The sequence below is a fragment of the Eschrichtius robustus genome, chromosome 4, assembly GCF_028021215.1.
Source record: "Eschrichtius robustus isolate mEscRob2 chromosome 4, mEscRob2.pri, whole genome shotgun sequence".
NCBI lineage: Eukaryota > Metazoa > Chordata > Mammalia > Artiodactyla > Eschrichtiidae > Eschrichtius > Eschrichtius robustus.
In genome coordinates this window covers 66,162,574-66,179,214 of record NC_090827.1, presented here as the reverse complement: position 1 = coordinate 66,179,214, position 16,641 = coordinate 66,162,574, and the positions used below count along the sequence as shown (strand labels likewise).

Below are 16,641 nucleotides of genomic sequence, written 5' to 3'. Positions count from 1 at the left end.
ATATATATATATATATATATGCCACATCTTCTTTATCCGTTCATCTCTTGATGGACACTTAGGTTGCTTCCATATCCTGGCTATTGTAAATAGTGCAGCAATGAACACTGTGGTACATGACTCTTTTTGAATTGTGGTTTTCTCAGGTATGTGACCAGTAGTGGGATTGCTGGGTCATATGGTAGTTCTACTTTTAGTTTTTTAAGGAACCTCCATTCTGTTCACGATAGTGGCTGTATCAATTTACACTCCCACCAACAGTGCAAGAGGGTTCCCTTTTCTCCACACCCTCTCCAGCATTTTATGTTTGTAGATTTTGTGATGATGGCCATTCTGACTGGTGTGAGGTGATATCTCATTGTAGTTTTGATTTGCATTTCTCTAATGATTAGTGATGTTGGGCATCTTTCCACGTGTTTGTTGGCAATCTGTATATCTTATTTGGAGAAATATCCATTTAGGTCTTCTGCCCATTTTTGGACTGGGTTTTTTGTTGATATTGAGCTGCATGAGCTGCTTGTATATTTTGGAGATTAATCCTTTGTCAGTTGCTTCGTTTGCAAATATTTTCTCCCATTCTTAGGATTGTCTTTTCGTCTGGTTTATGGTTTCCTTTGCTGTGCAAAAGCTTTTAAGTTTCATTAGGTCCAATTGTTTATTTTTGTTTTCATTCCCTTTACTCTAGGAGGTGGGTCAAAAAGGATCTTGCTGTGATTTTTGTCATGGAATGTTCTGTCTATGTTTTCCTCTAAGAGTTTTACAGTGTCTGGCCTTACATTTAGGCCTGTAATCCATTTTGAGTTTATTTTTGTGTATGGTGTTAGGAAGTGTTCTAATATCATTCTTTTACACGTAGCTGTCCAGTTTTCCCAGCACCACTTATTGAAGAGGCTGTCTTTTCTCCACTGTATATTCTTGCCTCCTTTATCAAAGATAAGGTGACCATATGTGCATGGCTTTACCTCTGGGCCTTCTATCCTGTTCCATTGATCTATATTTCTGTTTTTGTGCCAGTACCATACTGCCTTGATTACTGTACCTTTGTAGTGCAGTCTGAAGTCCGGGAGCCTGATTCCTCCAGCTCTGTTTTTCTTTCTCAAGATTGCTTTGGCTATTCGGGGTCTTTTGTGTTTCCATACAAATTGTGAAATATTTTGTTCTGGTTCTGTGAAAAATGCCATTGGTAGTTTCACAGGGATTGCACTGAATCTGTAGACTGCTTTGCGTAGTACAGTCATTTTCACAATGTTGATTCTTCCGACCCAAGAACATGATATATCTCTCCATCTGTTTGTATCATCTTTAATTTCTTTCATTAGTGTCTTATATTTTTCTGCACACAGGTCTTTTGTATCCTTAGGTAGGTTTATTCCTAGGTATTTTATTCTTTTTGTTGCAACGGTAAATTGGAGTGTTTCCTTCTCTTTCAGATTTTTCATCATCAGTGTTTAGGAAAACAGGAGATTTCTGTGCATTAATTTTGTATCTTGCTACTCTACCAAATTCATTGATTAGCTCTAGTAGTTTTCTGGTAGCATCTTTAGGATTCTCTGTGTATAGTATCATATCATCTGCAAACAGTGACAGTTTTACTACTTCTTTTCCACTTTGGATTCCTTTTATTTCTTTTTCTTCTCTGATGGCTGTGGCTAAAGCTTACAAAACTACGTTGAATAACAGTGGTGAGAGTGGGCAACCTTGTCTTGTTCCTGATCTTAGAGGACATGTTTTCAGTTTTTCACCATTGAGAACGATGTTGGCTGTGGATTTGTCATATACAGCTTTTATTATGTTGAGGTTGGTTCCCTCTATGCCTACTTTCCGGAGAGTTTTTGCATAAATGGGTGTTTAATTTTGTCAAAAGCTTTTTCTTCATCTATTGAGATGATCACATGCTTTTATCATTCAGTTTGTTAATATGGTGTATCACATTGATTGATTTGCGTATACTGAAGAATCCTTGCATTCCTGGGGTAAACCCCACTTGATCACAGTGTATGATCCTTTTAATATGCTGTTGGATTCTGTTTGCTAGTATTTTGTTGAGGATCTTTGCATCTATGTTCATCAGAGATATTGGCCTGTAGTTTTCTTTTTTTGTGACATCTTTGGTTTTGGCATCAGGGTGACAGTAGCTTTGTAGAATGAGTTTGGGAGTATTCCTCCCTCTGCTATATTTTGGAAGAGTCTGAGAAGGATGGGTGTTAGCTCTTATCTAAATGATTGATATAATTTGCCTGTGAATCCATCTGATCCTGGGCTGTTTATTGGAAGATTGTTAATCACAGTTTCAATTTCAGTGCTTGTGATTGGTCTGTTTATATTTTCTATTTCTTCCTGGTTCAGTTTCGGAAGGTTGTACTTTTCTAAGAATGTGTCCATTTCTTCCAGGTTGTCCATTTTATTGGCATAGAGTTGCTTGTAGTAATCTCTCATGATCCTTTGTATTTCTGCAGTGTCAGCTGTTACTTCTCCGTTTTCATCCCTAATTCTGTTGATTTGAGTCTTCTTTTTTCTTCGTAAGTCTGGCTAATGGTTTATCAATTTTGTTTATCTTCTCAAAGAACCAGCTTTTAGTTTTATTGATCTTTGCTATCGTTTCTTTCATTTCTTTTTCACTTATTTCTGATCTGATCTTTATGAATTCTTTCCTTCTGCTAACTTTGGGTTTTTTTGTCCTTCTTTCTCTAATTGCTTTAGGTGTAAGGTTAGGTTGTTTATTTGAGATGTTTCTTGTTTCTTGAGGTAGGATTGTATTGCTATAAACTTCCCTCGTAGAACTGCTTTTACTGTATCCCACAGGTTTTGGGTCGTCGTGTTTCCATTGTCATTTGTTTCTAGGTATTTTTTGATTTCCTCTTTGATTTCTTCAGTGACCTCTTGGTTATTTAGCGTATTGTTTAGCCTCCATGTGTTTGTATATTTTACAGTTTTTTTTCCTGTAAATGATATCTAGTCTCACAGCCTTGTGATGAGAAAAGATACTTGATACAATTTCAATTTTCTTAAATTTACCAAGGCTTGATTTGTGACCCAACATATGGTCTATCCTGGAGAATGTTCCATGAGCACTTGAGAAGAAAGTGTATTCTGTTGTTTTTGGATGGAATGTCCTATAAATATCAATTAAGTCAATCTTGTTTATTGTGTCATTTAAAGCTTCTGTTTCCTTATTTATTTTCATTTTGGATAATCTGTCCATTGGTGAAAGTGGGGTGTTAAAGTCCCCTACTATGATTGTGTTACTGTCAATTTCCCCTTTTATGGCTGTTAGCATTTGCCTTATGTATTGAGGAGCTCCTATGTTGGGTGCATATATAGTTACAACTGTTTCATCTTCTTCTTGGATTGATGCCTTGATCATTCTGTAGTGTCCTTCTTTGTCTCCTGTAATAGTCTTTATTTTGAAGTCTGTTTTGATATGAGAATTGCTACTCCAGCTTTCTTTTGATTTCCATTTGCATGGAATATCTTCTTCCATCCCCTCACTTTGTCTGTATGTGTCCATAGGTCTGAAGTGGGTCTCTTGTAGACAGCATATATATGGGTATTGTTTTTGTATCCATTCAGCCAGTCTGTGTCTTTTGGTGGGAGCATTTAATCCATTTACATTTAAGGTAATTATCGATATGTATGTTCCTATGACCATTTTCTTAATTGTTGTGGGTTTGTTTTTGTAGGTCTTTTCCTTCTCTTGTGTTTCCTGCCTAGAGAAGTTCCTTTAGCATTTGTTGTAAAGCTGGTTTGGTGGTGCTGAATTCTCATAACTTTTGCTTAGCTGTAAAGGTTTTAATTTCTCCATCGAATCTGAATTAGATCCTTGCTGGGTAGAGTAATCTTGGTTGTAGGTTTTTCCCTTTCATCACTTTAAATATGTCCTGCCACTCCCTTCTGGCTTGCAGAGTTTCTGCTGAAAGATCAGCTATTAACTTTATGGGGATTCCCTTGTATGTTATTTGCTGCTTTTCCCTTGCTGCTTTTAATACTTTTTCTTTGTATTTAATTTTTGATAGTTTGATTAATATGCGTCTTGGCGTGTTTCTCTTTGGGTTTATCCTGTATGGTACTCTCTGTGCTTCCTGGACTTGATTGACTATTTCCTTTCTCATGTTAGGGAAGTTTACAACTATAGTCTCTTCAAATATTTTCTCAGACCCTTTCTTTTTCTCTTCTTCTTCTGGGACCCCTATAATTTGAATGTTGGTGTGTTTAATGTTGTCCCAGAGGTCTCTGAGACTGTCCTCAATTCTTTTCATTCTTTTTTCTTTATTATGCTCCCTGACAGCTATTTCCACCATTTTATCTTCTAGCTCACTTGTCTGTTTTTCTGTCTCAGTTATTCTGCTACTGATTCCTTCTACAGTATTTTTAATTTCAGTAATTGTGTTGTTCGTTACTGTTTGTTTGCTCTTTAGTTCTTCTAGATCCTTGTTAAATGTTTCTTGCATTTTCTCCATTCTGTTTCCAAGATTTTAGATCATCTTTACTATCATTACTCTGAATTCTTTTTCAGGTAGACTGCCTATTTCCTCTTCATTTGTTTGGTTTGGTGGGTTTTTACCTTGCTCCTACATCTGTAACATACTTTTTTGTCGTTTTTTTTTTTTTTTTGATGGGTGGGGCTGTATTCCTGTCTTACTGGTTGTTTGGCCTGAGACGTCCAGCACTGGAGTTTGCAGGCAGTTGGATAGAGCCAGGTCTTGGTGCTGAGATGAGGACCTCTGGGATGCCTCACTCCGATTGATATTCCGTGGGGGCTGAGGTTCTCTGTTAGTCCAGCGATTTTGACTTGCAGCTCCCACCACAGGAGCTCGGGCATGACCTCTGGCCTGATGACCAAGATCCCACAAGCTTCCTGGTGCATATAAAAAAGAAAGAAAGAAAGAAAAAAGGAGCAGTACAATATCAAAGAATAAAAAACAAAATAAAATTAGAAAGATAAAAAATATATCAGGAAAAATAAAACTATAATCGAAACAACCAGTCGCTGGGGGTTCATCCTGTCCCCTTAGGTGTCCGTGGTCCCCCACCGGTGCCTGGTAGGTGCCCTAGTTGTGAGGAGACATGAATTCCACATGCTCCTAGTATGCCATCTTGACCACGCCCGCCTCTGTAATACATTTCTGAAAGTAGGCTATATATATTATTTTATTCTTCCAGAGTTACATACATGAGTTGTGGTAGTCAGGTTTTGTGTTTTTTTTTTCTCCTTTATATGTAACTTTTCTGTCTGGAAGCTTTCCTCTATCCTTGAAATTCAGGAATTTTATTCACTTATGTTTAGAGATGTATCTTTTTCATTAATTCTCTCTGGCAGTTGGTAAACTTTCTCAAATTGCAGATCAAGCCTATCTTTACTCCAGGGAAGTTTTAACTAGTACTTTCTTTAACTGTTTTCATTCCTCCATCTGTTTCTTTTTTCTGGAAATCCTGTTATTTGCATGTTTTATCTGCTGTCTCCATGTTATTTCCACTGTGTATTTTTTTCTTCATCGTTTCCATCTTTTTTTATATTTCTGTTCTGATGAATTTCTTCAATGTCAATACCAGCTACTAATTCAGCTCTCAACAGAAAATATCTTTCAGTTCATGTACTGACTTTTTAAACTGAAAAATTATGCTTTAGCAACCAGAAAGCCTTCTATGATATAACTAGATCTCTGACAGTACTCTTATTTCCTTCATTGTTAAAATTGTTATCCATCTACTACAACGGTTCTAGCACACCAGAAGCTGCCTACTGTTGCTAGGCATAATTCTTGATTTTGCTCTCTTGGGTTGCTGGAGCCCCTGCTCAGGGACACTTTTATTTCTCTTTGCCTACTCTGACTCTAGGCATATTCCACTCCAAGACAAGCATTAAGCACCGAGAAGTATAGCAGTCTCTCTTCACATGGGTCTACAAAGTACTAACTGACAAGATGTGAGGTTTTGGTTGAAGCAATTAGAAAAAGCTTCATTCCGACAGGTTCTCTTCAGGTACAAGTGTAGAAGCCTCAAGTATAGGGAGAGAAATAAAAAGTCACTCCAGTTCCACAAAGGTGAGAGGTCCCATGAATCTTGACCGGCAAACATCTTTTTGAAAACCATAGTTTTAATCCTCATGTGAGCCTCTCCGTGGGTTCCTTAGCTCCCAGCTTACTTATCCTAGTTACTGCTTTGTTTAGGTGTGAACTGGAAAAAACGGGAGAAGTTGTCAGGGATGCCATCTACCTAGCAGTTACATTTTATAGAATTCTCCACCCTAGGTTCTTAGCTTATCAGCTCCCTACTATAGAGCAATGAGTGAGAGGATTACAGGCTTCATAAATGGACAATAAAGAAACTCAGTGGCCTGTGATGATTTACCATGAAATTCATGAAAACTAAATACAAGTTTTACTTTCTCTAACAATTAATCCAAATAATATTTTCCCCCTGCCTGAGAAAAAATTAAGTTATATTTAGAAATAAAGGTTTTATAATATGAAAATATTAAGAGAAAAGTAATCTTACCTAATTTGTGATGCACCTTGTTCTCTGGTGTTGAGTTAGACCTTTTTACTCTTGAATCATCTGCAAATTGCAGAAGCAATATCATGAGCAATGGCCGCTAATTTCATGTTGAGTTAAAAGTGTGTTACTCGGTCAACTTCAGTATAAATATTTTAAAATAAAATTCAACCTGACAATACATTTTTTTTTCTTAGAAAATAATAGTTCTTTACTTGGATACATACTCCTTTTTTTTTTTTATAACATCTTTATTGGAGTATAATTGCTTTACAATGTTGTGTTAGTTTCTGCTATATAACAAAGTGAGTCAGCTATATGCATACATATATCCCCATATCCCCTCCCTCTTGTGTCTGCCTCCCACCCTCCTTATCCCACCCATCTAGGTGGTCAAAAAGCACTGAGCTGATCTCGCTGTGCTATGCAGCTGCTTCCCACTAGCTATCTATTTTACATTTCGTAGTATATATATGTCAATGTTACTCTCTCACTTCGTCCCAGCTTACCCTTCTCCCTCCCTATGTCCTCAAGTCCATTCTCTACGTCTGTGTCTTTATTCCTGTCCTGCCCCTAGGTTTATCAGAACCATTTTTTTTTTTTTAGATTCAATGTATATGTGTTAGCATACGGTATTTGTTTCTCTCTTTCTGACTCACTTCACTCTGTAGGACAGACTCTAGGTCCATCCACCTCACCACAAATAACTCAATTTCGTTTCTTTTTATGGCTGAGGAATATTCCATTGTATACATGTGCCACATCTTCTTTATCCATTCATGTCAACCTGACAATACATTTTATTACTCCCTTTGCTTTTCACTGCTGAGAAACGAAGGCTAGTGAAAAACAGTATGTCTCTAGATTTTGCTACAGTGAGTATAACTGACGACGATAACAGTTACAAGTAACAAAAAACAAACAGGTTTTCTATTGCTTGTGAACTTTAAGTGAAATAAGCCACTGGTGGATAAAAATGCAAGGTGTGATAATGAATAATTACTGTGTTGATAATGTAATCTATGATTCTTAAAGTTGTAAATAGTGCAACTGTACTGAATTTACTTAGCAGTGTGACAATTAGGTCAAGAGTTCTCAACTTTAGTGTGATAAATAGCATCTAAACATAGCAACCATCAATTCTTTCCCTTCCTATGCACAAACGCTGTTCTTTATCAAGAGGCCAAGTTTAATTGCCTTCTCCTTGAATCACCACTGGCCTTAGTGAGTTGCTTGACTAATGGAATGCGCAGAAATGACATTCTGGGACTTTGAAAGCTAATTCCTCAGAAGACATGCAGGTGCCACCTGGATCTCTTGGAACTTCAGTCTGAGGAAAGAAAGTCATCATTATGAAGACTGATTACCCCAAGACTGCCATGCTGTGAGGAAACCCAAGATAACCAAGTGGAAAGGCCATGTGGAGGAAAAGAGATGCCTGGCCAGCCCCCAATTATTTCAGCCACCCTGGCAGGGTACCAAATATATGAGTAAATAAGTCACCGTGGATTTCCAGTCCAGCTGATATTTCAAAAGACTCCAGCCCCAGCGGCTTGCATCTAACTACAAATGCATGAGAAAGCCAAAATGAGAACTGCCCAGCTAATAAGCTAAGTCAACCCACAGAACCATAAGAGATAAATCGACTGTTGTATTAAGCCACTAAGTTTGGGATGGTAAGTTATGCAGCAATATGAAACTAGAACACTTAATATCCATGAACCACCTTAGATTTTTGATACAATTTTGTGTGTAATATACATTTCCTGAAAAGCAGGTCTAAGTTTTCATTACATTCTCAGCTAAAGAGTAGAAGGTTTCTTTTTTGGGATCATGAAAGTATTCTAAAGTTTACTGTGGTGATAATTATAAACTACTGAATTATATACTATAAATGGGTTAATTTTATGGTATGTGAAGTACATCCCAATAAAGCTATTCCAAAAAAAAAAAAAAAATACAATTTCCCTTGTACTTCCCACTGTAACAAGTAGAGGGCTAGTCGTTCTTGGAAACTTTCCTATAGCAGTGGGCTCTGGAGGGAACTGTTGGAGCCGAGAGAAGGAACAAAGCAAATGAGTAAATAGACTGAGGATAATGGGAGCCAGGCTTCTCACTATCCTTGAGAAAGGGTTTATTAAAATGAAAAAGGGAAAGTCGAACATGTTGGACTGGAGTTGGAGGTACCGATGTGAACTCATGGTTTCTAAATACAGACACAACTCAGAGATATTGAGAGTTTGGTTCCAGACCACTGCAATAAAACAAGTTTGGCAATAAAGTGAGTCACATGAATATTTTTGTTTCCCAATACATATAAAAGTTATGTTTACACTATAGTCTGTTAAGTGTGCAAAAGCATTATGCCTAAAAATCAATGTATCTTAAATATTTTACTGCTAAAAAATGTTACATATCATCTGCGCCTTCTGCAAGTCGTAATTTTTTTTTACAATAGTAACAAAGATCACTGATCACAGATTACCATAATATAATAATAATGAAATATTGTGTGAATTACCAAAATGTGACACAGAGATACTAAGTGAGCAAATGCCATTGGAAAATGGTGCCAAGTGACTTGTTTGATCAGGGCTGCCTGCCACAAAACTTCAATTTGTAAAAAATGCAAAATCTGTGACACACATTAAAGCAAAGAGCAATAAAGCAAGGGATGCCTGAATAAATACAGAAAGAAGATACAGATGCTTGTGTATGTACAGTGCACATATATATGTATGTGTGTGTTTATCTATTTCCTATCTCAGCCCACTGAGAGAACCTAAAAGCAGTGATATCCCAGTAACAATGAGTACACCAAGCACCCGGATCTAAGTTTCTAAATGTCATCCCTCCACTAGGTTCCTTTGGAGAAATAACTGATTCCAGAGTAGGAGCAGGGGAAGGAGCCTAGAACATCTTCTGCCAAAAAATAAGACAGTATTCAAAAAATGACAGAAACATGACAAAAGGTCTCAGGAACCAGTTGAAAGGATATCTCCTCCTGGCCAAATCTGGCACAATTTGAGTATCAGAATAAATGATAAAGATTATAACCCAGTGAATAAAATAAGAACCCAGTAGTAGTCCATAATAATATAGATAAATGAATAATCAATAAATAAATGGGGAAGGAGTAAGTAAAACTATTTCTTATAGAATGCCAACTAATTAATAGAGAAGAAATTAGGGAAATAGAAAATAGTAATTTGGTACCACCATTAGTGGATTCAGGTGGGAATATTCAAAAGATGCTAATATTGGTGCAGAGGTTTGAAAAGGAACAAGTTATTAAAATAGGATATCGTTCCACAAAATACTTATCAATTACCAAAGAGAAAAACCCTGAGTGGAGAAACCTGGCAGACAATAACTTGAACAGGTGATGAAGATTAAAATCACTAGTAGAGGGGCTTCCCTGGTGACACAGTGGTTAAGAATCCACCTGCCAATGCAGGGGACACTGGTTCGAGCCCTGGTCTGGGAAGATCCCACATGCCGCGGGGCAACTAAGCCCGTGTGCCACAGCTACTGAAGCCCGCACACCTAGAGCCCATGCTCTGAAACAAGAGAAGCCACCGCAATGAGAAGCCTGCACACCGCAATGAAGAGTAGCTTCCACTCACTGCAACTAGAGAAAGCTAGCACGCAGCAACAAAGACCCAACACAGCCAAAAATAAATAAATAAAATAAATTTATTTTAAAATTAAATAAATAAATAAATAAAATCACTAGCAGAAGATGAATCAGCACTGTGTGCCTCCTAATGTGATGCACAAAGAACACAGCATCATCTCTGTAGTATTTCTGTCAAATATGCATGGCTCGCATCTGATCATGAGGAAATATTACAGACACCCAGGTTGAAGGTCATTCTAAAGAATGAAAAGCTTGTACTCTTTAAAAAAGTGTCAAGGTCAGGAAAGTTAGAAGAAGACTAAAGAACTATTCCTTACTGAAGGAAACTGAAGGGACATGAGACCCAAACACAATCCATGATCCTAGATTGGATCCTGAACCAGAGAGAAAAAGGAACACTGATGGAACTGCTGGTGAAATCTGCATGGAGTCAGTGAAGGAAGACTAGTGTTATATTAATGCTGATTTCCTGACGTGGATGGATGAAGAGTGATTATGTTCTTGTCTTGCATCATGTCTGCACATACTCACACATAATAATATGTATGCGACTTTCACTCGAACAGTCCAAAAAAAAGACTAACAAACATGTATAAACATTTATGTAGAGACGGCAGGGAGGGAAATGAAACAAATATTGTAAAATGTTGACAATTATGGAAACTGGATGAAGGGGATATGGTATTTGAGTAAATTTAAAATTATTTCCCAGAAAAGTATAAAACAAAACAAAGCAAAACACAGAGACAACTCCAGAATTTCAAAGACTAACAAAGCCTAATAAGCATGAAAATGGAAGAAACAGGTTATTTACAAAGGAAAAAAGAAGTAAGGCTGGCTTACAATATCTACTCATAAGCATTAGCTACCATGAGATAAAAGAGCAATAGCCAAATAGTTTAAAGGAAAAAAAGATTGTGACTCAAAAGACTTTTACTATTTGACTAGTTGTTCATTGTGATAAAAAAGAAAGTTCCTGAGTCCTTGCTAGCATATGTGAGACTATCTACCAACTTTACAAAGAAGTAACAAAGCATATCTGTTAAACATTTATTAAAGGAAAAAAATACTAACAGAGCAAATCAAAAATAAAAATTCAATCATGCTGTTTGAAGCCACTCTGCTTTAGTTTGGTAAAAAAAAGGTTAAGTAAAAGGAAGAAAAGAAATATAAGAAACAACAACAAACCAAAAGAAAGCAGGGAGTCACAATGTTAATATTAGACAAAAAAAGACTACAAAGTAAAAGCGTTGTAACATGATCAAGAAGGTAAATTTGACCAAAACAGGTACATTCCATATGCAAACTTACATGCTCAGTAAGAGCGCTGAAATGTACATAGTAAAGACTGCAGGAAATAGGAGAGACAGACCACTGCAAAGCAAACACTTTACTTCAACTCTGGCAGCCCTTAACAGACCTCACAAACGATAAGGATACAAAGGATAAGAATAATATGAAACACAGAATGTCCAAATCTAAGATTCTGTTCTTTTCCCCCAAATCTGCCCTTCTCTAGTAGTCTCCAAATCAAGAAATGACAATGCCATTCTTCCAGGTGCTCAGGCCAAAAACTTTAAAGTCCATTATCCTTGACACCTCACTTTCTTTTACACCCTACATCCCATCCATCAGGAAATCATGTTGACTCTACCAACAAAAAAAACACAAAATCCTACTACTGCTCTCCACCTTCCGCTGCTAACCCCCTACTCCAAGCTACCACCTCACAAAGGGATTACTAATGTCTCGCCAACTGGTCTCCCTGCTTCCAACCTTACACCTGCCCCCTTCAAACTTACCAGTCCACCCCTAATGTGTATTCTACAGCAGCCGCAATGATTCTGTTTATAGGTTAGTCATGTCTCTCCTCTGCTCAAAATCCTCCAATGGCTTCCCATCTCTCTCAGTAAAGCCCGAAATCCTTATAGTAGCCTTTAACATCCTATATGATCTTTCATTCTTGTTAGCTCTGTCACATCATCTCCTACTACCCTCTCCCTCTCTTCCTCAACTCCAGCCTTCCCAGCCTCCTTGGTGTTTCTTGATCAAAACCTTTGCCCTTATCTTCCCTCTGCATGAGGCACTATTTCCCCATACAGCTGCATGATTTGATTTCTCACCTCTCTCATATCTTTGCTCAAATTATCACTTCTTCAGTAAGACCTTTTCTGCCCATCTACCTAAAAATGTAACTCCCATTTCCCACTCTAAAAATCCCTGCTTTATTTTTCTACTCTCAACATCCAACAAACCACAAGTTTTGATATCTTTTTCCCTTAGAAGAATGCACAGTAAGTATTCCATAATATTCCATAAATATTTAAGAATTTCATAAATATTCAAAGTATATTAAAAACATATACCCACCTACATTAACAAAATGAGTGTATATATATTTTTAATCCATATCTGTACACAAAAAGTAATATTCTCTTTTTCAAGCATCCATGGAAGAATTATAAAATTCTTCCATGAATTTTATGTGTTCTAAGCATACTCTAGAACACAAAGAAAATTCAAAGAATTAATAATACAGGGCAAAGTTATCAAGAACAATGAAATGAAACTATAAATTATTAACAAAAGAACAAAACAAAACACAACTTCTTAGGATAACAGCCAACAGTGCATAACTAACATATACCGGGTATTAAAACTAAGCAAAGAATGTGTATTCATCTTTATATCAATCTATGCAATTAGAATTGATATCGCCAGTTTACCAATAAGGAAGTTGAAGCTAAGAACACTGAAATTTCTTACTCAAGATAACATAGCTAATAAGTGGTAAAGCTAGATTCAATCCCAGGTTCCTGACTCTGGAGACCAAACTCTTGACTAATGTACTCTTTTAAATAACACCTGGGTCAAAGAAAAATCACCAATATAATTCAGAGTGTACAACAATAAGAACACTCTATTGAAAAAAAAACCCTTTAATTTTAAACTAAAACTATACTCCAGAAAATTCAGCTTTTTCTTTACCAAATAAAAAGCAGAAAAATAAATATAAAAATCATTCCACTTACAGGAGAAAAATAATAAAGTAAATCTAAACACAAGGGGAAGAAACTATTTAAATGGAAAAAGAATTAGTGAATTAGGAAAGAAAAAAACAGTATAAGAGATTATATTTCAAGCACATTCTTCAGGGACATAAAAAATTATAAAACTCTCTATTAAGAGGCATTTTAAAAACTTCAACACTTAGCTTCAGTAATCATCAATATATGTCTAATGTTGCTTCATTTATACCCTTATCAGCTTTAAAATACTGCAGTATGTGTCTTAAGTGCCAATTATATTATTATGCCCTACTTCAAAGAAAGGACGGTCAATCATCTCTCTCATTCTTTCTCCCTCTCTCTCTTCTCCCTCCCTCCCTCTCTCACCCAGGTATAAGGTCTTAGAAATCTCTAACCATAAAGTAAGGCTCTTAAGGGTAGGTACTCAATACATATTTGCCACAAAAATGTCACTGGTGATAATTTAAATAAAACATAGCACACCTTACTCCACATGCATAACACTATAAAAATCAAGACAGTAGAAAATAAATCATAACTTACTCGAACTTTCCTGAACTTCATTATCATCCACATCTGAATTACTCATTTCAGACGTTAAATAATTCTTGAGCCTAGAAGGTCCACTTAAGAAAAAAAGATAAACCACAAAATTTGTGCATTTATATCTAATATATCTACCTTAATGGTCATTTTTATCCTAAAACTGCCAAAAGTTTTTTTCTTACAAAATATTAATAGTATACTTATTTGCTGCATAAAACAAAAAATCTACAATTAAAAAAAAAAATCTACAATTTAATCCCACATTTGACTTGTCAAACATGATAATACTGAATTTTATAACCTTTTAAACTAACTCATGAATCAGAGTTACAAATTTAAGTCAACTCAAATAACACTCTTTGATAAAAATCAAATCATAAGAAAGAAAATTAGAAATAAATCAGCTTATCTTAATTTTTGTTTAAACTACAGGCAAAAACAAGCAATTTAAAATATAGTTCAGAAATTGTTCAGAGATGATTCAGTTTATCCCAGTCCTAGATCCTCTTCCTCCTATTATGAGCCCAAGACAGGCCTAGTGGTCACACGTTCCCAAAGAGTAAAGAAATCCTAGCCATCCCTTCAAAGTCTGAGAATTTGCTATAATTTACCATTCCTTCATTTTGAAAAAGGGTGTATGACTTCAGATATTATGAGACTAGGTTAATTTGGTTTGCTCACTGAGTATGCTCTCTTTAAACTTATATCCACAAATTCTTAGATGATGCCCCTTTCAAAAGGTACAGGCTAATTCTAACTCCCCTATTCTGAGTGTGGTATGGACTTAGTGACTTGTTTCTAGTGAACAGAATAAAGTGGAATACTTCAAAGACTATGTCATCAAAAGACACTATGGCCTCCATCGTAGTCACACTTTCTCTTGAATCACCTGCTTTGTGGGAAGCCAGCTAGCTACCATACTGAATACCCCTATGGGGAGAGCAACGTGACAAGAAACTGTGGCCTCCAGCTACCTTATAAGTGGATCCTCCAAGTTCTAGTCAAGCCTTCAAAGGACTGCAAACCAGACAGATATCTTGACTGCTATACCTCATGAGATTCCCTGAGCCAGAACTAGCCAGCTAATTCTCTCCCAGATTTCTACCCACAGAAACTGTGAAATAATGTTTGCAGGGCACTAACAAAATTAAAATTAAGCTTTGAGAGTAATTTGTTACATGGCAATTGGTAACAAATACAGTGAGTAAATCCTATTATTCTTAGAACACATGCATACCTTCCTTCCAAAACTGAACTCCCAGGCTCTCTAGAATCCAAGTTTGACTCTGCTGATGTCTTGCATGTATATCCACTGATCTGAGACTTTTGATGAACATTCTGTACAGCCATACTATCTTGATTCTTTGAGCTTCCTGTACCTCTATGAAAATGAAAAGTTTGTAATTGTTTACATTTCTTCAAAAAATATTTCTTCTAGAAACATTACATAAGGTGGGTAGACAATATAACATTGGCTATAACAAATATCAGATAACCTTGTTCAGGTCCTGATAAAACTTACAGCTAGTCCAGGAAGGAAATTTGACTTTAGAACCTATCAAGAGCTCTAATTTGAAAAATTCTGATAAAAGAAATGGTACAGAACTGGCCTAACTAAGATAGACACGATGACAGGAGGGCACTGGGAGACATTACCTACAGGCAGCTTATGATGTATACTACACAGTTAAATCTATCACAGTTTTTGTTGAAAATCCACAAACAACTGAAATTGTTTTTTATGATACCTCTACTCAGCCTACTAAGGAACAGCAGAGTGCTCAGAAGGACCTAGGCTCATCTCTATGGTAGCTGCCAGCTAACTAGCTTACCCCAAATATATGCAAACAAGATACATTATTTCTAGACTGCATAATTCTCTCTCCACTCTCACATCTTACAAGTCCTATGTTTTAATTTGTTTCTTGACTCAGTCTACCAGCCTATTCTTATCATTCGTGAAAAAAAAATGTTATGTTTGCAACATAACTAAAGAGCATCCAAACTTCTTAGTATTCTTTGATAGTTCTGGAGTTTCTAGTCTCCCTCTAGGTCCTACCATCAGAGTCAAAAGAAAAAAAAAAGGATTATTAGAGAATATTATAAACAACTGTATGCCAACAAATTAGATAACCTAGATGGAATGGACAAATTCCTAGAACACACAAATTACCAAAACTGATTCAAGAGAAAAATAAACAATTTCAAAAGACTTATAACGAGAATAAATCAGTAATCAAAAAACTACCCAGAAAGAAAAGCCCAGGCCCAGATGGTTTCACCACTGAATTCTACCGTCATTCAAAGACTTAATACGAATGCTTCACAAAGTCTTCCAAGAAAGAAAAGAGCACTTCCCAACTCATTTTATGAAGTCAGTGTTACTCTGATAACAAAACTAGACAAAGACATCACGAGAAAACTACAGCCAAAAAAAAAAAAACCCAAAACAAAACAAAAAACCCTCAAAAAAACTAGCAACATTTTATCAACAACAAAACAAATGTATCACATGATCACCTCAATAGATGCAAAACAAACAAAAAAAAAAGCATTTGACAAAACGCATCTTTTCACTACAAAAACACTCAACAAACTAGGAATAAAAAGGAACTTTCTCAACCTGATAAAAGGACATCTATGAAAAACCCACAGCTAATAACATACTGAATGGTGAAAAGACTCGATGCTTTCCCCCCTAAAATTAAGAACAAGACAAGGAAGTCTGCTATTGTCACTTCTACTTAGCATAGTACTAAAGATTTCAGCCAGGGCAATAGTGCAAGAAAAAGAAAGAAAAAGCATCCAGATTGGAAAGGGAGAAATAAAACTATCACTATTCACAAATGACATGATCTTGTACTTAGAAAGTCCTACAAATACATGAGTTCAACAAGATTGCAGGATAAAGATCAAGATACAAAGATCAATTGT

The 16,641-nt window shown here is 36.2% G+C and overlaps 1 protein-coding gene across 3 annotated transcripts in view; it reads right to left on the bottom strand.

The window, feature by feature from the left end:
* CENPC (centromere protein C) overlaps positions 1–16,641 on the bottom strand; it is an 89,426-nt gene that overhangs the window by 13,085 nt on the left and 59,700 nt on the right. For 2 of the 3 annotated variants that reach the window (XM_068542866.1, XM_068542869.1), the window contains exons 11-13: positions 14,945–15,088; positions 13,705–13,787; positions 6,496–6,555 (exon numbers count right to left, since the gene is read on the bottom strand). In XM_068542866.1, coding sequence (XP_068398967.1) covers positions 6,496–6,555; positions 13,705–13,787; positions 14,945–15,088 — 287 coding nt within the window. The remainder of the gene's footprint in view (positions 1–6,495; positions 6,556–13,704; positions 13,788–14,944; positions 15,089–16,641) is intronic. The other variant, XM_068542868.1, reaches the window with a different exon arrangement.